Source organism: Notamacropus eugenii, chromosome 1 (assembly GCF_028372415.1).
Source record: "Notamacropus eugenii isolate mMacEug1 chromosome 1, mMacEug1.pri_v2, whole genome shotgun sequence".
Lineage (NCBI taxonomy): Eukaryota > Metazoa > Chordata > Mammalia > Diprotodontia > Macropodidae > Notamacropus > Notamacropus eugenii.
In genome coordinates, this window is record NC_092872.1 from 48,262,134 (window position 1) to 48,285,495 (window position 23,362).

The window sequence follows — 23,362 nt, forward strand, 5'->3', positions numbered from 1 at the left end:
TAGCAGTTCTTTTTGTGGTGACCAAGAATTGGAAATTGAGGAGATATCCGTCAATTGGGAAATGGCTGAACAAGTTGTGGTATATGAATGTAATGAAATACTATTGTTTCATAAGAAATGATGAACAAGTGGACTTCAGAAAAACCTGGAAAGATTTATTTGAACGGATGGGGAATGAAGTGGACAGAACTAGAACATTGTACACAGTAACAGCAATATAGTATGATGACCAACTTTGATTGACTTAGCTCTTCTCAGCGGTATAAGAATCTAAGACAATTCCAAAAGACTCTTGATAGAAAATACTATTCATATCCAGAGAAAGAACTATGGAGTCTGAATGCAGATCAAAGGATACTATTCTCTCTCTCTCTCCCTCTCTCTCATTTCTTCTTTCTTATGGTTTTTCTCTTAGGTTCTAATTCTTCTTTACAACATGACTAATGTGGAAATATGTTTAATGTGATGGTACATGCATAGCTTATATCAGATTGCATGCTGTCACAAGGAAGGGGGAATGGAGGGAGGGGGAGAAAATTTAGAAGTGAATGTTGAAAATGAAAAATAAATAAATTTTTTTAAAAAAGAAAAGAGCTATTCTATTATACCAGTCTCTGGGTGCTATGGTGAGAGAAGAGGGCATCAACCTACGGCACTTCACGTTTCCTTCAATCTCCAGCCTCCTGTGAAGAGAAAAGCCATTCTAGTCCCCTCCTGCTATGGTGGGCAGAGAGAGAGTGCCATTATAGTCATTCCATCATGGCCTCTAGTATATTTCCTTCATCCTTCTATAGAAAGAGGAGAAGCACCATTCTATCACATTTCCAGCCTGTTCTCCTTTCTTAAAAGGAAGTAACCATTTCTTCTATTCCAAGTAGTGATTCCCTCACCTGAACTGCCCAATGTTCTGAAAGACTCTACCCTGAGGCCACAACCATATGAACATTAAGTATCTTTCTAAAATTTTCCTTTATTAAAATTTCCCAATCCTACCTTCTCTATCACAGTGATTCTGAACCCCTGTAGGTCATCATTCTTCTTCCTTTAATGATCTCATCAGCTCCCATGGATTCAATTATCATCTCTCTGCAGATGACTCTCAGATCTGCTTGTTCAGCCCTAACCTCTCTGGTGACCTTTAGTCTGGGATCTCCAATTGCCAGTAGACACCTCAAACTGGATATCCTGTAGCCATCTTAAATTCAGAACGACCAAGGTTAAATACATTATCTTTCTCTTTGAATCCTTTCCTCTTCCTAACTTCCCCATTATTTTCAGGGACCTCACCATCCTCCTAGTCCTCTAGGCTTGCAAAATAGGTCTCATTCCCTACTCCTCACTGTCCCTCACTCCCCATATCCAATCTGTTGCAAAGACTTGTTGATTTTACCTTCACAACATCTCTCTCATACATCCCCCCTCTCCTCCAAAACTGCCATCACCTTGATGCAGACCCTCATGACTTCACACCTAGACTACTGAAGTAATCTGCTGATGGTTTTGTCTGTCTTTAAGTCTCTCTCTACTCCAATCCATCCTCCATTCAGAGGTCAAGATGGTCTTCCTTAAGCATAAGTCTGACGATGTCCTACTCAGAAAACTCCATGGACTTTCTATTACCTTCAACATCAAATACAAAATCCTTTATCTGGAAGTCAAAACCCTTCATAACCTGTCTCCTCCCACCTTGCCAGTTTTCTTACACCTTAAACCCTGCCTTATATTCTGTGATCCAGTGACAGTGGCCAGGCTGTTCTTTGTATAATACAGTCCATCTTCCAGAATTTTCACTGGTATGGTTCCCCATGCCTGGAGCTCTCCCCTCCTTATTTCTGTCTTCTGGCTTCCCTGGCTTCCTTCAAATTCTATCTTCTACAGGAAGTCTTTCCAGATTCTCCTCCCCAACTTTTATTTATTTATTTTTTAGCTTTTACAAAGAAATATTCACTTCAAAGGTATAAAACAAATATGCAAACAGCTTAGCTCATTTCCTATAGGCAAGCAGTCAAAGTCAGTTTAAATGCAAAAGAAATGGTATATGAAAATTTCTGCTAAACAGTAATAATCTAGTAATTCCAGATTCCTCGCATTAAACTTAGTATCAGTATAGGACTCAGGAATACAGAGCCCTATGTCAGTTACTTCCTATTTATCCTATCTATAGCTTCTTTGTGCATATTTATTTTCATGTTATCTTCCCCCATTAGATTATGAGCTTCTGTTGAGTGACTACATTAATAATTAGCTTATTTTAAGCGTAGGAGTAATTTAATGACCACTAAAGTCCTAGTGGTTTTCTCTCTTCAGCTTTAGGGAGTTTATTTTAAAAGAAAAGTTTTAAATTCAATCATAATTCTCCTGAGGCCCAAGTTGGGAAAAGTTCCTAACACGCAGGCCACCAATAAACATTGGTCAACATGCATTTATTAAAGAATTACTATGTGCCTGGTACTGTGTGATAAGTGCTAGGGATGCAAAGAAAAGTGGAAGACAGTCCCTGCTCTCAGGTGTTCACAGTCTTTTGGGTGGCACAACATACAAACAATTACATACAGGATAAATGGGAAACCAACAAAGGAAAGGCCCTAGAATTAAGAAGGAAAGGACTTGAAGAAAGTCAGGGAAGCCAGGAGGCAGAAATAAGAAGGGCAAACATTCCAGGCATGGGAAACAGCCTAGCAACCTGTGTGAAAATATTGGGTGGTGGATTCTTGTGCTAGAAACAGCCAAAAAGCCAATGTCACTGGAATATATGGGAGGAATGGGGTGTGAGGTGTAAGAAGACTGGAAAGGTGGAGGGAGGAGTATATGGGACCCATCACCTAGTTGTTTTAGTTATATTTAGTCATTTTGTAAGGTGTGTCTGACTCTTCAGGACCCTATTTGGGATTTTCTTGGCAAAGATACTAGAGGAGTTTGCCAGTTCTTTCTCCAACTCATTTTGCAAATGAGGAAACAAGCAAATAGGGTTAAGTGACTTGCCCAGGGTCACACAGTTAGTAAGTGCATGAGGCTTGATTTGAACTCAGGAGTTCCTCACTTGAGGCTTGGTGCTCTATCCACTGTGCCACCTGGCTTCCCCCTGCATCTAGTAGGCACTTAATACATTACTGTCAAATTAAATTGAATTCCTTAGTGAGACCCCACGTAGAATGGATAAGGTCATTCAAGCCCTCTGAGATTTGGAACAAGGAAGCACATTGCTATCCTACCATTTATACGTAGGGTGAACTGCTCAATCAGGTACCCCAGATGTGTATATAAGGAAGGAAGATGAAAAAGGGGGAAACTGAAGGATCCTAGATAAACCAGGCTAACTTCTCAATTCTGAACAGGTCTTGTTCTGGTACTGGTTGGCTAATACCTCAGGAACTAGTCTCAGACTCTGAGCACTGGAAAATAAAATTTATCTCTTTGAAAATGTCCCTGATGAAAAATACAGCTCTTACAAACTTTTGTCCTTTATGCCCTTCCTTCACCCAATGCACACTGAGCGGTCTCTTCTTCCAAATGCTGCTTTGATCTTAATTCCCCTAAACTGAATTACAATCCTTTCTCCCAACTCCCCAGGTCTGGAGACATTTGAATTTGCCAAGTCTGAGGTGTCATGAGTATCCAATTCAGCTCCCATTCAGAGACATAGATTCAGTTGGGGAACTTTGGCCTTAAACCCAAGATGGTGGTTCTTCTAGGGCTTCCAGAACACATGAAGGAAATCAGTATCTTCTTCCTTCAGAAACTAGTCCAGAGATTGTCCCTACTCTTGGAAAGAGGCTCTGGCTTCAGATTTTTGTCTCCTGCTAACTTGTGAAGCCAAAGTTGGACAGTTCCTCAGCACCAGCTAAGCGGCAGGAAGTGGAGGGTGGGATGGATTTCCATTCTGTCTCTGGAATGGAAACATCCTACTAGAAAGAACCAATCTGGGTCATTTACTCTTGAAAGGATTGAGGATGGAGGAAGCTGTGGATTCTAGAGGCAGTGGAGCCAAGATGTCATGACAGTGCCCAGAAAGGAAAGGTGTCCATCTTGGCCCTGCCCAAGGATTCCCAAAGGCCAGGTCCCTTCCCTTTCTTTTCCTCTTTCCTCTTCCCCCAGGATGGTCTCTTCCACTGTTCCCAGGACAATCCAAGACCATTTTGGTCACTGCCCTAAGAATTCTGGAACCAGCCAACACCAGTTGTCACACTTTTGTGCTCAGGACAGTTCCTTCATTCCATCACTTAGAAATCTTCATTAACATTTGCCTAAGATGCATGAATTTGGGACCCTTGAGAACTTTAATTTTGAACTTAACAATATTAGAAGTAGTCAATTTGGAGCCAAAGAGGATTGGGAGAACTGGAAACTAGGTCTGTCTGTCTGTCTCTCTCTCTGATAGGGTAGTCTTTATTCTTCTTAAGGCTTCACCCCTGACTCTTCTTCTTGACTCCCTTTGGGGCCAAGGTCTTCCATTGCATTCTGGGTCATCTCCAGTTGTCCGGATCCTATCTGACCACAAGACCCAGATCGCTCTGGAGGAGAAAGTGAGGCTGGTGTCTTTGCACAGCCCTGCCTCACTTAAATCAAAATCAGTCCTAAGTCATGTCATCCTCTCCCTCTTCCAGAACAGAGGACAAACCCGCCACCCTACAATGGCCCCAGAAACTTCTGCATCCTGAAGTCACCCCCGCCCTGGACTTCACCCTGTTGGCACCCTGTGGCCCATCGCTCTGATTGGCTGGTTCCTCTTAGTACCTCCCTTTAAGAAGATGCCTAGGTTACCCCTGCCTGCATTCTGCACCAGGCTTCCCTCCTGGCTCTCGTCCTCTACCTTCTCTACAGCGTCACCACGGGTACCTTCATCTCTCGCTCCCCCGCCCCTCTCCAGCTTCCTTTCATGTGTCTTCCCCATGAAGATGTAAGTCCTGCAGTGCTAGGACTTTGCCTGGGCTGGCATGACTCAGTACGGTGTAAATCCTTAATCCACGCCTGTGACTTGGGGAGGGTCACCGGAGGTTGGACTGGGAGGCCTGGAATTGGGGGGGATTCTGGAACGCAAGAACTGGGGATCCAAGAACTCGACTGTAGTGATCGGAACGTGGGAACTGCGATCTGCGGAGAGCCGGAATATGAGAAGGGGAAAGGTTAGAGACGTGTGGACTCGGGGCACGGGGGTCCGGACTGCGGGGGCTGCGGCTCCGTGAGGCACGGGCGACACGGGCACCAGCGTCTGCGGACCCAGGGCGGGCTAAGCGGGGCTGGTGAGAGAGAATCGTGACACGGGGATGGGGATTGTGGGAGACTGCAGAAGCAGGGGCCAGGAGCACGGGCCCGGAGCTCAGGCGGGCTGGGCTCACGCCAACCAGCTCCTCGGCCCGCAGTCCCCTGGGCGGGGCGGGCCCACGTGCGAGGGCGGGGACACGTGCGAGGGGCGGGCCCACGTGCGAGGGTGGGACACGTGCGGGGGCGGGCCCACGTGCGGGGCGGGGCCTCCCGCGGTTCGAGGGAGGGGTGGAGACCGACCGCGAGCCTTTCGTGGCTTCGGAGCCGCTGGAGTCGGCGCCTCGCTGGCAGCCGGAAGGGGCAGGGCGCAGTTCCGCCGGGCGGTGTGGTTGCTAGGAGGGCGGTGACGTCGACGCGGAGAAGGCGGGACCAGGCGGGGCGGGGCGGGGCGGGGCGGGACGGGACGGGGCAGAACGGAACAGGGACGGAGGCCGCGCGGCGCCGCCCGACGCGCCCGTTCCGGGACCATGGCGGCCTCGGCGGGCAGCGCGGCGCCGGCCAGGCCCGGGAGGCCTCGGGCCGCGCCGCCGGCCGCCCCTCCGGAGCGGGGCGGCGGGAGCTGCGTTCTGTGCTGCGGGGACCTGGAGGCCACGGCGTTGGGCAAGTGCGACCACCCGGTGTGCTTCCGCTGCTCCACCAAGATGCGAGTCCTGTGCGAGCAGCGCTACTGCGCCGTGTGCCGCGAGGAGCTGCGCCAGGTGAGCGGGGGCCCGGCCGGCCCCGGGCCCGGCCCCAGACCCCGGCCCCCAGACCCCGGCCGGCGCGGCCCGCGGCACTCCCCCCTCCTCCCCGCCGCCCCGGCCCGACTTGGCTGGGCTGGTCCGGACTGGCCGGGGGAGGGCCGGGCGGGGCCCGCGGGACCTGAGCGTGGGGCCCGGCGCGGTCCTCAAGTTTGGTCGGCCGGGCTCGGCTGATGGGGAAAAGTTGGAGAAGCGGACGGGCGGCGAGGGGGTCCGTCTGTCTTTCTGCTTTGGGGAGGGGACAAGAACAGACTGTCCGGGTGTGAGTGTGCGGAGTGAGCTCGCCGCTGCCGGCAGGAGGAGGAGGAGGAGGAGGAAGGAGCAGGGATAGCATCCCGGGCGTGCGAGGGAGGAGGAAGTCTTAGTGCGAAGGAGCGGTGGACTCAGCCGCACCGCGGCGGTGCCGAAGGTCGGGAGCAGGAGCCGGCTCGGAGGGACCTGGGTCTGCGGTCGGGCTTAGCGTTCGCGACTCTCCTCTGACCCTGTTCTAGGCCATTCTGTGACCTTGGGCAAGTTACTTCACCTCTCTGAAACTGGATTTTTCTGCAGTAAAGTGGGGGGGGGGGAGGGGTTGATCTGACCTCTCCAGCGAAGGTGTGGGCAGAGAGGATTGAGGAGTGGAATGCTTTGGGGGACTGCGTACACGCGAAGCGTTCCGGAAGTTTGCTGCTGTCTGCCTCGGGTTTCTGAGTTCAGTAGAGACATCTCTCCCTCTGTCTGGACTTGCATGGATGCTGCAGTTCCGAGGTGGAGAGGGATGACGAGCGCTGGCTCCTCAGCCACTTTTTCACAGCATGACTAGGATGTTCAAGCTCTAAGCCGGAAAAAAATATTTGATCTCCCTCATTTACTGTTCTTTAAAGTACTTTACTTTAAGTGTTGTGAAATCCCTCCCAATTATTACTAATGGGAAGCTTTGGGTGAGTCCCAGCAGGTCAGCCCAGGCTTTCTCATCACAAAGTTCATCAGAGATGGTACGTCTGTAATTTTTTTTTATGTGGGAACTCTTGAAAGAGAATTAAAAGAGGGGCACGGTCTGTGTGTAAGTGAATTAATAATATTGAGCACTGACTTTGTGCCCAGCAATCAACCAGCCAGTATATTAAATGCCTGCTATGTGTTAAGCACTGTGCTAGGCACTGGGGATACAAAAAATGGAAGGGGGAGGTCCCCCTGCCCTCCTAGAGCTTATTATTAGGATACAGCCTGTTCACTGATAAGTAAATACAGGATATGTTCAAAATAAATAAAATTGGAGGTATCATTTAACGACTGGGGGGAACTGAGAAAGGGAGCTGGGGGGGGGCCAAAAATCATGGATAAGAAGGGAGAACATTCTAGGCATGGGAGATATAGCCTGTGCGTGCAAAGGTGTGGAGGTAGGAAGACTAGTGAATAGCAAGAAGGCTAATTTGGCTGAAGCTTTGTGTCTGTAAACCAGAGTGATATATTACCAGCCTTTCTAGAAAGATGGGCCAGAGCAAAGTCAGAAGGGCTAAAAAGTGGTAAAGAGAAGCATTTGTATCTAATCCTAAATACCCAGGGGAACCACTAGTGTTTCTTAAATAGAGGGGAATGATATGGTCATGTCTGTACTTTAGAAATATAAATTTGGCGGTTGCATGAGGATAGATTGAAGAGGGAAGAGAAAAGGATACAGGGAGACTAATTAGGAGCCTGTTACAGTAGTTCAGGTGAGGTGATAAAAGCCTTAGACTAGGATAGTAGTTACATGACTAGAGGAAGAAACTGATTTCAAAGAAGTTGAGGAAGTGGAAAAACAATACTTAGCAACTGGAGGTAGGGAATGTGTGGTTTGAAGGTTTGACGGTGTCTCTGAGGTTGTGAAATTGGATTACTAGAAGAAGGTGGTGCCCTTATTGGAATTATAGGGGAGTTAGGAGGAGACATAGGTTTAGGGGGAAAGATAAGAGTTCTGTTTTGGGCATGTTAAATTTGAGATGACTATGAGATACTTAGGTAGAGATATTCAGCAGGTATTTGGAAATATGAGACTTGGACCTTAGGAGAAAGGTGAGGTCTGGATATGTACATATGGGAATGATCTGTGTAAAAATTACAGTCCAGTCCTTGAGAAAGGGTCCTATGGGAACCTTTGGTAAAGGAGCTCTCCTTTGGAAAGTCCTGTGGGGAGACAAGACATCTCAAACAAAAATGGGCAGTACATGTGCTAGGATAGAATTGTCATTTCAACCTTTTCTAACCTGATTCTGCTTCTTGGTAAAACAACATATTAAGTTCTTGCCACGTGCAAAGTTTTCTGCTAGGCCTAGGTGATAAAAAGATGTGTGTGCCACAGGCCTTGCTCCCAAGAAGCTTACAACCTTATGGGACTAAAAGACGAAGACACAAATAGCTATGCTATAAGGGAGAGTGATAGGTGCAAAGAAAGGCTCGACGGGCAAAGTGCTAGGAGAAATTTCAGGAAGGAGAGATCACTTTTAGGAAAAGGGAAGAGGGAGATTGGACTTGAGTCTTATAGGAGCAAAGGGACCTCACAGGAGGAGTCCTTTTGAGGCAGAACTAGGACAGAGATATTTAAGAGGGGATGGCAAGAGTGTCAGAGAAGTCCAGTTTTGCTGGCTGGCTTCTCAGACCAAGATTGTCAAATACAAGATTTTCCATGTTTGAGAGAAGGTATTGTATAGTAGATTTGTATTTTCCTGTTCCACATTTTGTATCTAGTAACTGTGCATGTTACTGTACTGTGCAAACCTTTGTATGTTAGCGCATTAAGTTTGGGGAGGGAGAAACACACAGTACTTGATTAGCATGAAGAAGTTTTCCTAATTTTTGCTGGACCTTCCAATATTTGTAGCAAGTAGATATTCGACTAATGGTGCTTCAGGTTAGCCTTAATAACCACCACAAATTAGCTTCAGTTTAATATTCAACTTTCAAAAGACCCTACCCTGTTTTGTGCTTTATGTAAAAATCCCTGTCTGCTGTCTCCCTTCCCCCACCTCCAAACACTACAGTTGCTTGTGCTTGTCATTTTGGTTAGTTTTGATCTCTCTGTTCTACTGCTATTCTCTATGTTCTTTAGTTGGCTTGGTTTCTTTCTCTCAGAGTTGTAGCTTTGATGAACTTCTCTCTTTGGGCTATTTTCCTATACAAAATACCAGAGTATTATGTGAGTACTCTTCCATCAGTGAAGTTTTTTGTTCATGCCACCCTATTGGGCTTCTTTAGAAGCACAGCCATTGCCTGTCTATGGGCAAAGGATACGATGGTACCAGACACTCATTTATTTGACTTTGTATCTGGAAAAATGGTCAGGTTTTAAGGGTTTTTTTTTGGTCAGCATCATCTAAAGCATCTCTGAGGTTTCACGTACAAAGGAAGTTCTTTTATTCATGATGACCAGGACAGAGTTAAGGGGACTAATTTCCAAGTTGTTTCAGTCATTGAAGTTAAATCTTTAAAGGTATTTTCTCCACTCCAGCTACTAGGTAAGCTGTTGACAAGTCTAAAAAAAAAAATGAATTAGATTACTAAAATGACAGCAGTGGAGAAAGAAGCCTAGAAATGCCCAGTTTGGGTGATCAACCTCTGACTAGCTTCTCCCAGTCTGGAATAGACAGTATTAGAATGCAGAGAGAGAATTCTAGTAGAATCTTAGAACTAAGAGACCAGTGGTGGTCAAAAACTGAAAATCAAGGGGATGCCCATCAATTGGGGAATGGCTGAATAAATTGTAGTATAGGAATGTAATAGAATACTATTGTGCTTTAAGAAATGATCAACAGAAAAACTTCAGAGAGGCATGGAAGGACTTATATGATCTGACGTTGAGCGAAAGGAGCAAAACCAGGAGAACTTTGTACACAGCAGCAACCACAGTGTGCAAGGATTTTTCTGGTAGACTTAGAACTTCATTGCAATGCAAGCACTTAAAAAATTCCCAGTGGTCTTTTAAGGCAAAATGCCTACCACATCCAGAGAAAAAACTATGGAATTCAATCGCAGAATGTAGCAGATCATTTTCTTTTGTATTATGTTTCGGTTTGTTTTATGATTTCTCCCATTCGTTTTAATTCATCTATGCAACATGACTAAGGTGAGGGTGTGTTTAGTGGGAATATATGTGTAGAACCTATATAGAATTGTATGGGAGAGGGAAAGAGGGGGGGAGGGAGGGAAAAAAATCTAGGTTATATGGAAGTGATTGTGGAGCACTGAAAATAAAATAAAAAAAAGAACTGAGAGACCATAAATAAGGAGCTAAGGATTTAGAATGTTTTTCTTCACCCTTCCCTGAAATCACTTTGAAAATGATTCTCCTCTGCTCCCGCATTAATTAGGAAGATAAGAATGAAGATTCTTTCAGCTGTTTGTCGACAGATATTTTTAAAGACTAAAGATGAGACCAAGTGGTCTCAGTATTGTTTACAAGCTCTAATGTATCTGGATGGGAATTGAAAGTTCTAAGAAAGGAGTGTGCTGCTGTCATACTTTCTTTTCCCAGTGGAAGAATTCCTTCCATGTAAAATCTGTTTACATGCTTTTTGGTGATTATGTTAAGTTTCATAATGTGATGAACTTTTGGCTGTCTATGAAGCAGACTTTGTGAGAAGCCAGAAATCTTCTATTTATATTATTTTTCTAGTGATTATATTTCTTAGTGATGAGAATGTAGTCTTGTTTTTCTTTTTAAAGTTCTGGTTCCAAATCAGAATTTTAAGAGTGCTTCTCTGTTCCTCCTCTGTTTACATCACTTTCATTTTCCACTGTATCCCTTGTCCCTCACCCCTCCCAGAGATCTATTCTTTATAACAAAGAACAAAAAAAAGTTCATCAAAACCAATACATTGAAAAAAAAAGTCTGATATTTGTGCTATGTTCTGCATCTGCAGCCCCTCTACCTCTGCAAAGAAGTCTTCTAATATCCTTTTGGGGTCAGACTTGTTCATTATAATTTCATAGCATTTAATTTCTTTTATTTTTGTTCTTTTCACTTAGACTGTTGCAGTCATTATATACATACATATATATTTCTGTTTGATTTCCGAGTTGTTTATATGGCTTTCCATGCTTTTTATTCATCATATTTGCTGTTTCTTCCAGCACATGTACCATATTTCCTTTAACAGTTACCCAGTCTATAGGCATGTATTGTATTTCCAATTCTTTACTACCACAAAAAGTGGTGCTATAAATATTTTGGTACATATGGAGTGAGATCCCTATTTTTAAACCGTGTCATCCATTCAGCCAGCAAATATGTACTGAATGTCTACTGTGGTCCATCCCTAGGCTAGGTATCTTGGGGAAATAGGAGCTATATAAGACTAAAGCATGTTTTCTTGGGGACAAATGCCATTTGAGTTGAATGGTGGTGATGTCCAAGAGCAAGGAGAAGATGCCCTCTTTTTCTGGTGACTGAATTGACAGTGTAAATGGTAGGGGCCAGGATCTGGTGCAGGAAATAGGTGAGTCAAGGACCAGAAATTAGGAGGAAGATCAGAAGGAAGATGGCATTTTAATGATAAAGGCAGCAGTAGTAATCACTACTGATTGAGTGGAGAGACCTCTTAATTAGGAACTGAACTATGTCTTCGCTTTTCTGCACATTCTTCCCATTACCTGGGTATAAGTGTTGATTGACTTAGGAAGGATGTGATTCCTGCCTGCCCTGTAGGAGCTCACAGTCATCCACAAAAGTCACATACATCTCCATCTTGAATGCCAGCTGAAGGAAGTAGCAACCTATTCTATGAAAAAGGTACATTTTTAACCTTGGAATATGGTCTGTGATTTTACCACCTATATATAGTTTCCTGATTTTGTTTTATTACTGCTATTAAGATTAATCTGCTTTCCTTTAGAACATTCTTTTAGCACGTAGATGGCGTTGGGGTGGAGGAAAATTTGAGATAAAAAATCATAGAGTAAGAATTGGAAGGGACCTTAAAGGTCAGTTCTTCAGACTTCAATATGCCTAATTTGAGGTAATGATGGGACACCCGAGTGTTAAGAAATATGACTTCACAGTTCAGAGGTGGTATCAGGATCAGAGACGTATTTTAGAGTCAGAAATTATCTATCTAGAAATTGGAGACAACTGATGGTAGCCATAGGGAAGATTGAGGGTACAGAAAGAAAGGCAGAGGACCGAGGTCTGAACTCCTGGGAACCCAAGATTAGGAATGGTAGGGATGAGAGAAAGAAGTAGGGAGGAAATCCGTAAGGTCCAAGACTGCTGCGTAAAGGAGGAAAAAGAATGGGGCCCTCGTTATCTTCCCGGAGTAAGATGAGGAATAAGGAGGAGTGACAGTTCTTCATGCTGGCCAAACTGGTGAGCAAGGTATGGTAGTGTACACTATCTGTACACAGTACAAGTTGTTAAATGACTAAAGGCAGTAGGGAGAGATGTTGGAAAGTCCAGTCACAAAATTTGCCTGCTAGAGGCAGGGAGGAATTAAGTTCCTCCCTTCCTGGAGCTCTCTATTCACTCGGTACTGGAGGTGTGCTCTGGGCTGGAGGAGGCCTGGAGAGAGTAGAGGAAAGATGCCCCCTAGGGAACTGGAATAAGAATGTAAAGAATGTGGATGATTAGGGAACTGCTGGAAAGTGTTGGTTGTCAGTTTCTTGTACTGGTAATTGTTCATTTGAAACACCAGTTAAATTGGTGTGTGTCCAAACTGGGGACTCTCCTTAACTAGACCAGAGTAAGAAAATAAAAGGTCTATTCTGAGTAAGACTCAAGGAAAAACTGAAAGTGTGTTTCTACCTGATAACCCTTTGGTGGTCAGCTGCGCAACTGGCTGTTCCAGTGGGTTCCAGGAGGAAGCCTTTACAGACTGTGGGGAGGGAAAATGTGGTTAGTAATCCAGCTGATTTTGGTCAGTCTTCATCACTACCCCTGAGGTTTCAAATGCACATAAAGTTTTGCTGTTCATGAGTATAGCCATCACCTGAGACAGAGGAGATAAGACCCCCTCTCCCCCCCACTTTCTGAGATTTATTCCATCACTCACTTCACCCACCCCAGGGCTCATCATATTTATCCTGCTGCCAGATTAATCTGTGCTAATGTACCATTCTATTTCCATTACTCTCCAGCTCAAAAACTTTGTGGGGCTTCCCATTTGCCTATAGTAGCTAAGATTTAGAGAGTACTTTAAGATTTGCTAAGAGCAATAGGAATATATTATTTTGTTTAATTTTTATAACAACTCTGATGTAAGTACTGCTATTTCTATTTTATAGATTAAAATACTAATAGTTATATATAATAGTAATATACATTTCCTTTCCTCTCACTTCTCAGCCCTGTGACTGTTGCTTAACTCAAAATAGCCCTCTTCAAGTTAAAAATGAATTCTGATGATCTTTTACCAGACCTCATCTGTCTTGCCCTTTCTGCAGCATTCAGCACTGTGGAACACCTTCTCTTTAGTCTAAGGGACACTATTGTCTTTTGGTTCTCTTTCTCTTTTTCTTACTACTCTCTGCCCATCTCCTTTGCTAGCTCATCATCCATCTCCTGCTTGTTAACTTTGGGCATGGCCCAAGGTTCCATCCCAGGCTCTGCTTTCTTCTGTTCTCTCACTACCCTCTCAATGATTTCATTAGCTCCTGTCAGTTCACTTATCATATTTGTGCCAATGACTCTCGGGTTGAAGGGCCCCAGTTTCTCTTCCTGAGCTCCAGTCCCTGCCTCACCAACTGAACTGCTTCTTGAACATTTTGAACTGGTTGTCCTGTCAGCATGTCAAACTCAGCACATCCAAAACAGAGCTGCTGCTCTTTCTTCCCAAACCTCTGCCTCTTCTAGCCTTCTAGCTTCTGTGGAGGATATCTTCTTCTAGCCTTCTAGCTTCTGTTGAGGATATCCTCATCCTTCCATTTTCCGTTTCACATCTTTGGTGTCATCCATGACTTCACTTCTTTACCCCACATAGCCAGTCATTTTTCAAGTCTTAATGATGTTTACCTCCATACATTCTCTTACATCCACTCCCTTCTCTCAAGACTTACGTGGCCACTACTCCTCTTGCCTAGACTATTGTAATGAGAGGCTCCCAGCTGGTCTCCCTGCATCCGGTATCTCCCTGGTCTAATCCATCCTTCACATTGTAGCCAGTGATTTTCTTAAGGCTTAAGTCCGGTCATGTCACTTCCCTACTCAGTGTGTGTGTTTATCCTTCATTGCTGAAGAAGACCGTGCCATCAGAGAAATAATGACATGACTTGCACTTTGTTTTGCGTGAGGGAGGACTGTGCAGGTCACCAGCCTCACTTCTTCTCCAGAGCCATCTGAATTCAGTGACCAGATATTCCTCAGGATGACTGGAGATGACCCAGGATGAGGCAACTGGGTTTAAGTGACTTGCCCAAGGTCACACAGCTAGTGTCAAGTGTCTGAGGTGAGATTCTGAACTCAGGTCCTCCTGACACCTGCACTGGTGTGCTATCCACAGGCAAACTCTGGTGTCTACTTGTTACTACCTCCAGGATCAAATCTAAATTCCTCTGTTTGGTATTTTTAAAGCACTTGACAACGTGGCCCCAGCTTTATTAGGTGTTACTCTTCTTGGACTGGCCTGCTTCCTATTCCTGCCACATGACGTTTCATTGCCTGCTTATTTGCCTTTTGCATAGGCTGTCCTGACCCCTAGGTCTGGAAATATATTCTTTACCTTTTCTTCTTAGAATCCTTTCAGCTTCTTTTAGAGTTCAGGTTAAGAACCACCTTTTTCCTGTCTTTCTTTCTTTCTTTTTTTTTTTTTAAGACAATCGGGATGAGTGCCTAGGATCACACAGCTAGTAAGTGTCTGAGGCTGAATTTGGCTTCACATCCTTCTAATTCCATCCTCTGCACCGCCCACCTGCCCTGGGACCACCTTTTTCTAAAGAAACCTTTTCTTGATTCCTCTAGCTTGTAGGGTCTCTGCCTCTCAATTACTTTGTATTATTCTGGATTCATTTTACATACAGACTACATATATACAACATATCGTCTCCCCTGATAAATTCCCTGAGAGAGATTGTTTCCCTTTTGCCTGCCTTTTTAATAAATGCTAGTTGACTGATTATAGATTAAGGAAACTTGAGCGCTCAGAGAAGTTAAATTACTTGCCTAAGGGGGCAAAGCTAATAAGTATCTGAAGTGGATTTTGAAAATAATTATTCCTCGCATTGGTTCATAGGCAGTTATTTAAATTTCTTAGCATGGTTTTCAAGGCCCTCCATACTTTGCTTCCAGCTTACACTTGCCAGTCAGTTTCATACTACTCATTCTGCTCCTCTTTACCTATCCTTTGTTCTTGCCAAACTGGATTATTCACCATCCCAGGTTCTTTTTGTTGCTTATTCTTGTTTGTGCCTTTTCTCATTCTCTCCCCAGTTTCTGAAATGTGTTCCTTCCCTCTCTCCCCTCTAATCTTTTCCTGTCTTTATGGACTAAGAAGTCAGTTTTCTTTAGAAGTCTTTTTTGATCTCCTGGATGGAAATCTCTGTGCCCCCAGTTTTTCATGCCCCTTCAGAGCTTTCATTCACATTTACATTTCAGTCTGTATTGGAGCTATTTATGTATGTGTCAGATCCACCCTACTATGTCAATTCCTTCAGGGCCAGAAGTCTCACTTATCTTAAACTAGGACTATAAACTTGACTACTCTGTGTACAGATTGCAAAAGATAAAAAGAGATAAGGAGATGTGAAATAATCTATTGTTTATATGTTAATGTTACTGCAAATAGTTATAATTTTTGTTACATTTATGTATTTTCCGGCCTTTATAATAATTTAGTGAAAATGAATGTAACTAGGTAACAACTCTCATCAAAAAGACTCTGCTTTTCAGCCATGCATATACTCTGATTGTCTTCCCACTGTGTTCCCCTTTCCCCTCTCCCCCCAGTGGAGATGGACATCTAGGGTACTGAGACTGTTGGGTGTGTCTGGATTCCTGCTTTTTTCTAGAGTGCTCTGGTTGGGCAGCCTTATGTGCTAATGAGTTGCAAAACTGTACAGTGAGTTGTACGCCAAGTCAGTTAAATCAGTAATGACTTGAAGGGTCATGATTCTAAGACCCTAGAGCCACTATGTAGTATAACTCATTGGCTTTCTAATTTTATCATGTTGAGCCACCAACACATCCTCCTCCTCCCCTTTCCAAAAACTAGTGAGGCAGGCTTTCTGTGCTATTAGAAGTAGTAGTGATATTCTTCTCTGGTTTTACATGTTGGAAAGCAGTTCACCTGTAACTATGGTGATCTTCAAGTTTCCTTCAGTTTAAAATTGGGATCATAATGAGAGCACCTACCTTATAGGGTGATTGTTGAGAGTCAGATAGGACAATCTCTGTGAAGCCCTTAGCACAGTGCCTGATACTTCATAGAAACTTAATAAGTTGGGGAGGGGATAGAGGAGGGAGTGTGCTTATTTATTCTGCAATGCCTTTGTGCTTTTGCTTTCTCCCATTTCTTTTGGTTGGATTCCTAGTAATGGTCATTAAACATTTATTAAGCATCTTCGGTGTGCCAGGCTGTGCTGAGTGCTGGGGATACAACTATAGAAAAGAAAGATGGTCCCTGCCCCCTTGGAGCTTGTAATCTAGTGGGAGAAGACAGCACATGAAAGAAAGCTGAAAGGGGAGTGAGAGTAGAGTAACCAGGAAAGTCCAGAATGAATGCAGCCAGGTGGGAAATGAGAAGCTGTCTGAGGAAAAGTCAGGCATAATCCCCCTCCTTAAATAGAAGTGGAAGAGTTCTTCCTGTAATCCAAGGGGCAGAGGATACTGATGAGGCCCTTCCCACTCAGGCAGAACTGATCTTTTGTTCATTTTCCATGGGTACTGCAGGGCACTAACCTTCTCTACCCCCATCTCAAGCTCTATACTGTGTTACTTGTTATTTATGTTGATGCCTTTTCTTCCGTACTGGATTTTAAGTCCCAGGAGGGGCTTGCCTTCTTTGTCTTTGTACCAAGCACTGAGCACAGAACTTTGCACAAAATAAGCACTTAATATATATTTGTCAAATTGGAGTGAAATATCTACTATTCATTGAGTCTTCACTGATAGCAGGCACTTTGTTAGATACCATGTAAGAGTTACTTACAAGGACCTACCTCTGGTCCACCAGATTCTTAAGATATAGAAATAAATATAAGCAGGAAAAACAAAGGGACAAACATGGAGAAACAGTATTGCAGAGGTGGGAGGCTGTGGATGTGAAAAATTCTCTATACTATCATACTTGGTTTAGAATTTATTATTTTTACTGAACTGCTTTTTCCAAACCCATTTTTTAAAAATTCTTTATTTCAACAGCTATATGGCAGGTTGGTAGATCAGATGCTGATGAAAGCAGTATGACTTCAGTCCATCCTTAAAGTTCAGTTCTTCAAGAAGATGGGTTAGGTGGCTGTACTGTGTCCTCTGCTTTTTCTCTAAGGCATTTTACAAGTAGGACAAGAAGAGAATATGTGAATGGATCAGTTATTCCAACCCTTGGGGCAGGAAACAAAATGAAACATTTTTATTTCCTTCAGCTTTGAGTTGGGAATCGGCAAGGTAGGTGCTAGGCAGTGCTTTGATAGGAGGACTCTAAGCATTATTGAGTAGCTGAACTAGAAGGAGTAAGGGAGGGGGGGATTTATCCCAGAGAGGAAATTCCTTGGCAAGATTCCTGAATCCTCCCTCTCACTGTCGTGGGGAATTGCTGTGCTGCTATCTGAATACCTCTAGATAGGGAGTATCTACGTAGGGGTTAAATTTGACTCTTTTTGACTTATAATAAATTAAATTTGGTTTCAGAATTAAAACTCATGCTACATAGAGCAGTCTGTTCCAGAACTTGTGTAGCATATAAGTCCTTGTTTCATAATCATGCTACTGTGTGGTTTTCAGGTGGTCTTTGGAAAGAAGCTTCCAGCATTCGCAACAATACCAATTCACCAATTGCAATACGAGAAAAAATATGACATCTATTTTGCTGATGGAAAGGTTTATGCTTTATACAGGTGAGATGAAAATTGCTTGCTCCTTTAGAATTTCTAAAGTCCTTCATGTTCTATGGCATTTTATAATTTTTCAAATTATATGCATATTCACTTTCACTTTCTCTTACCTGTAATCCTGTGAGATAGAGAGGTTGTGTAACATTGTACAGATGAGAAAACTGAGGTCCCCAGAAGGTATACAACTTGGCCAAAGTGACAGTGGCAGACTTGGGACTGAGTGCAGGCCTTGTGACTCCTAATTCTCTCGATTATACTAAGTAAAGCAGTAAGTGGGTTTTAAAAAAATATTTTATCCTCACTTAACTAAAATCCAGATCATGTCCTTATATAATAAAGGGCTATTTCCAAGCCCTGTGCTGGTTGCCCCCTTACCTTGAACACAATGAGAACTTCACCTTCCAGACAGAATTTAAAATGAGAGGACAAGAGTAGATGATCTTTGAGGTCTCTTCTAGTTCCGTTGACTTCATTGTTTTGACCTGTATAAAGCAACTTTCCCTTCCCTCCTCTTCACCCTTTTCCTCTCTCCCCATATCTTATTTAGTGTCAGTAAGACTAGTAAGCAGTGACATGGGTGCTGGTTTTCCTTTTAGGAAGTTGCTCCAACATGAATGTCCCCAGTGTCCAGAACAGCGACCTTTCAGTCTCTTTGTTGACTTAGAGCAGCACATGAGGAAACAGCATGAACTTTTCTGCTGTAAGCTGTGTGTGAAACACCTGAAGGTGAGTGGGGATGATACAGGCAGGGCAGGGAGGGAAAAGAGGAAAATGTCCTTGAAAGCAAAGCAAGGGAGTCTTCCTCCCAAGATCATTCACTCCCTGTGCAGAAAGGTGGTATTATTGAACCCAGACTCGAGCCACCCTAAATAACTCCAGAAAAGTCCCTCTTACAGCATTATTTTGCTGTTGAGTAAGTTAAAGCCACAGGAAGTTGATTCACCTAAGCTCAAGCAAGGTAGTAAGTGGAACTGAATACTCTATGACTGTAATGTCCCAATTTGGCCTTGAAGAAGAGTTGAGACTGTGCATCTCCCTGTTTTCTTTACAGAGGTGGGGGGCAGTGGGTATGAACTATTACAGACATAAGCTGATGTGTTAGCTTGTTTTGCCTTTTTTTCTTTTTAAATATTTGTTACAAGGGTTGGTTTTCTTTATTATGAGAGTAAGAAGAAATAAATTTAGAAATGAAAGTTATATAAAAACAGAAGTTACCTGTAAAAATTAGGTTTAAAATATCCATAATTTTTCTTCAAATCTTAGCTCAAACACTATCACTTATATGAGGCTTTTCCTAAACTTCACACTGGCTTCTGATACCCCTCCACCGAAATAGCCTTGTCATTTATTTTGTACATACCTATACATAATGTACGTATGTCTTGTCCTCTTTGATGCAGTGTTAGCTTCTGAAGGTCAAGGATGAATTTCTGTCTTTGCATCCCTGACCCCTCCTATAGTTCCTCATATATAGTAGGTTCTTAATTAATGGTTATTGACTGAGTTTCAAGTCTAATAGGATGCCACACACAACTGTTATACAAAATAGATCATTAAATGCCTGAGGGAAGTGCTGACAATATTGTGAGAAGTCCTCTGAAAATCATTTCCAACTATTGGAATTCAGGAAAGCCTTCATGAGGGAGGCAGCATTTGAAGTTGAAGGATGCGTTGAATTTCAGCAAGGAGAAATGTGTAGGGTCAGGGTTTTAAGGTTTTTTTTAATTAAGGAGAACTTAAATCACCAGCAAAAACATCATTATGTATGAAAGAATAATAAAAAAGACATTTAAAAAAAAACTAAAGCAAGGTAGTCTGACTTTCTCACCTTGTCCAGACCCTTACTCTGATGTCATCTACTAATCTTTGAGGCATTCTCCCTGCTTTCTTTATGAGTTCAGTATCTGCCTGTCTTACATTATTCCTTTTTCATCCTAATATTTGCCTTCATCTTTGGTGATTGACTATCCAGTCACTTTGAGCACCCTGAACCCCAAGTCTATCAGCTTCAGCTCCTGTAACCCTCCCCTGTATTGTCTGCCTTCTCTCTTCCTATTCCTGAATCACTGAACCCTGTTGAGGGAAGGTACAGAATGATACAGTAGTAATCAAAATGATAGTAGTGGCTAACATTTATATAGCACTACATGCCAGGCACTGTGGTGAGTGCACCTAATACAGAGATCTCATTGGTCTTCATAATAACAGTGGAAGGTAGATGTAGGTGCAACTCTTATCCTTATTTTACAGATGAAGAACCTGAGACAGAAATGAAGTGAGTTGCCCAGGGTCACAAAGCTGGCAAGGATCTGAGGCTGGATTTGAACCCAGGTTTTCCTGACTCCAGACTCAGCACTCTATCCTTACACCATCTAGCTGCCCTTAGTAGACTGAGTCCAGTACATATTCATGTTATCTAACCCCAGCTGAGCACTTGTTACTGCCCAGAAATCTTTTATTTCATGTCTGATCCACATTCCCCATGGTGGTTGGGTCAGACCTCTTTCCTTAAAATTTTAACGCCCCCGCACATGTACACACCCTGCCCCGAACCATTTCAGTAGATGCCTTGTTTATTACTTTTCTGAAATTGTGGCTTTCTGTTATCCTCCTCATCTCCCATGATAAGAGTGGGACCCAGCATTTATTACATGTATTATCTCATTTTGTCCTCAAAACAATCCTGGAAGGTAGGTGCTGTTATTATCCCCGTTTTACAGATGAGGAAACTGAGGCAGAGAGGTTAAGTGACTTGCTGGGGGTCACACAGTGAGGTGAGTATCTGAGATTAGATTCAAACTCAGGCCTTCCTGTCTCCAGTTCTAGTGCTCTATCCACTATGCCACCTAGCGCCCATCTTCCACATCTTCAAACTTCTTTATCTTCACTCTTTTTTTACTACTCTGCTCCAGTCTCAGAAGAGAAAGTTCTTCCTTGTCAAAACAGATCTCTACTTGAGCTCTTGGCTCTCCCACACCCGCCACATCATCAGGAATTTGCTTTGTTGAACATTCCCTCTCATTTTCAGGCTCATTGTTCTCAGGCTTCTTCCCTGCTTCCTACAAACTTCCTCATGGTTTTCTGTTATTGAAAAACCTTTTCCTTTGACCCTGCCATTCCTTCTTTTCATGCTTATAGAAAGAGTAATTTGCCCTCTCCACTACCACTTTCCTCCCTTTTCACTTCTCAGCCCCTTGGGCTGGGCTAGCCTGACCACTGTTAAGACTAGTCTCCAGGATTAAAAGTGAACTCAATGACTAACTCTGGTCACCTTTTCTTAGTCTTTATCTTCCTATAGTATTTGGTCCTGAGAGTTACGCTGCCCTTCCTGGATCCTGTCTTCTTGATTCATGGACACTGTTCTCTCCTCTCCTGGATCTTCACCTTTCCTGTCTCACCATTCTTCCTCTGGTTCATCCCCTTCTTCTGCCGCCTAAATAGCAATGCTCCCCAAGGCCTTGGTCATTCTAAATATTTTCTCCATTGGTGATTTCATCCCTTCCCACAGCATTAGTCTTTTCTCATCAGAAGACTCCCAAATCTCTCTATATTTGATTAGCCATTCGATTAGCAAGTTGCCTTAGTAGTTTTTAATATTTTAAATTTTTTTTAGCCAATTTCCCAATTTCATTTAAAAAAATTTTTTAGCATTCATTTTAAAAAAATTTTGTATCACCAACTTTCTCCCTCATTTACCCCTGCCCCTTGAGAAGATAAGTGATGTGATAGCAACTATACATGTCAGGTCATGCAAAACATACTTCCATATTAGCCATGATGCAAAAGAAAACACACGGAAACACAAGAAACCTAAAGAGAGTGAAAAAAGTCTGCTTCAGTCTGCACTCAGAATAGATCAGCTCTCTGCAGTGGATGGTGTTGTTCATCGTGGGTCCTTTGGAATTATCCTGGATCATTGTCTGGATCAGAGTAGCTAAGTCTTTCAGGGTTGATCATCATTACAGCATTGCTGTCCTAGTAGTTGTTTTCAACATAACTCTCCAACTCCAACAACCTTAAAAAAAAGAAATACTCCAAAAGATTGCTGTCTTAGTTGTTTCAGCAAGATGATGGAAGCACCTCCCCTCCAGGTAAAAACCCTCTGAAATTACAGCCAAGAATCAAAATTTCTAAAGTCCCTTCTCACCCCAAGTTCACCTTGCATTCTGGGTGCAGGTAGAGTAGACTACCTGATGAGCTTGTGTTTGATTGTTTCAAGCTGTGGGCTGTGGTAGCCTCTAGTCCAGGCTCCCCCTCTGCTGCCTCAAGGCTACATATGGCCCTCTAGGTCCTCAAGTGCGGCCCTTTGACTGAATCCAAACTTCACAGAACAAACCCCCTTAATAAAAGAATTTGTTCTATAAAATTTGGACTCAGTCAAAAGACCACACTTGAAGATCCAGAAGGCCACATGTGGCCTTGAGGCTACAGGTTCCCCACCTCTGCATCTAGTCTGTCCCCTTAGCAACTCTGTTGAATTCCCTCCCCCCATGGTATTTCCCCCTTTCCAACTCCCACTCCCCAGCCCCACGCTCTAAAAGAGGTGGAAAATTGTACCTCTCCCCCTTCCGTCCTATACTCAGGAGGTTGAGTGTGTAATAATTAATTTCAGTGGAGGATAGAGATGCCATAGTTCAGAGCTGGTTAAAGGGAAGAGTCTTCCACCTGAAGAACTCCTATGTCCTTGGGATTCAGGGAAGCAAAGAAGAAAATAAATGTATTGAAAAGGGAAGGGGCCTAGCATCTAAACTTAAAAAGACAAGGAAAAATAAGGAAGAATTTCCCCATGAAAGGAAACATTTTTATTTAACTTTCTGGAACCCTTCTTCATGTCCTGAACCCCTCTAGCAGTGTGGTAAAGCTTATGGACCCCTTCTCAGAATAATGTTCTTAAATGTATAAAAAAAATGCTCAGAACTACAAAAGAAACCAATAATTCCTGGGCCCCAGATTAAGACCTTCTGCTTTAAAGGAGTCTGAGCCATAACCCTCAATAAAAAAAGAACAAGATAGTTAATTCTGCAGATTCCCTACAAATCCTAGAACTATCGCAAGAAACTTGGGGTGGTTTAAAAAAAAATAAAACTTTTAAATGATACTGTTGGAATGGAAATTTGTTTGAAAAGTAGAACTTTCTTTTTAGTTTTGAGTTCCAAATTCTGTCCCTACCCCATTTCCTCCTCCACCCAGTGAGAAAGTTAGCAATGATATCAGTTATACATGGGAAGCCATGCAAAGTATATTTCCACTTTAGCCACGTTGGAAAAAAAATAAAAAGTAAGAAACAAAGAAAGTGAAAAAAGTTATGTTTCAGTCTGTACTCAGAGTTCATCAGATCTCTCTAGAGCATTTTTCATTGTGGGTCCTTT

The 23,362-nt window shown here is 43.2% G+C and overlaps 1 protein-coding gene and 1 long non-coding RNA gene across 4 annotated transcripts in view; one reads left to right on the top strand and one right to left on the bottom strand.

Annotated features, from left to right (window-relative positions):
• Window positions 1-4,186: 4,186 nt before the first annotated feature.
• LOC140498607 (uncharacterized) lies at window positions 4,187-5,590 on the bottom strand. Its single transcript, XR_011965144.1, has 2 exons — window positions 5,503-5,590; window positions 4,187-5,091 (listed from the first exon to the last, which is right to left on the bottom strand). It is a non-coding gene; the product is annotated as an uncharacterized lncRNA (long non-coding RNA).
• Window positions 5,591-5,715: 125 nt separating this feature from the next.
• Window positions 5,716-23,362, top strand: part of ZNF598 (zinc finger protein 598, E3 ubiquitin ligase) — a 31,266-nt gene continuing 13,619 nt past the window's right edge. For all 3 annotated transcript variants that reach the window (XR_011965153.1, XM_072599545.1, XM_072599549.1), the window contains exons 1-3: window positions 5,716-5,960; window positions 17,884-17,996; window positions 18,590-18,719. Coding sequence is in view for 2 of the 3 variants with exons in the window: in XM_072599545.1 (XP_072455646.1) it covers window positions 5,730-5,960; window positions 17,884-17,996; window positions 18,590-18,719 (474 nt within the window). In the remaining variant the exon portion in view is untranslated. The remainder of the gene's footprint in view (window positions 5,961-17,883; window positions 17,997-18,589; window positions 18,720-23,362) is intronic.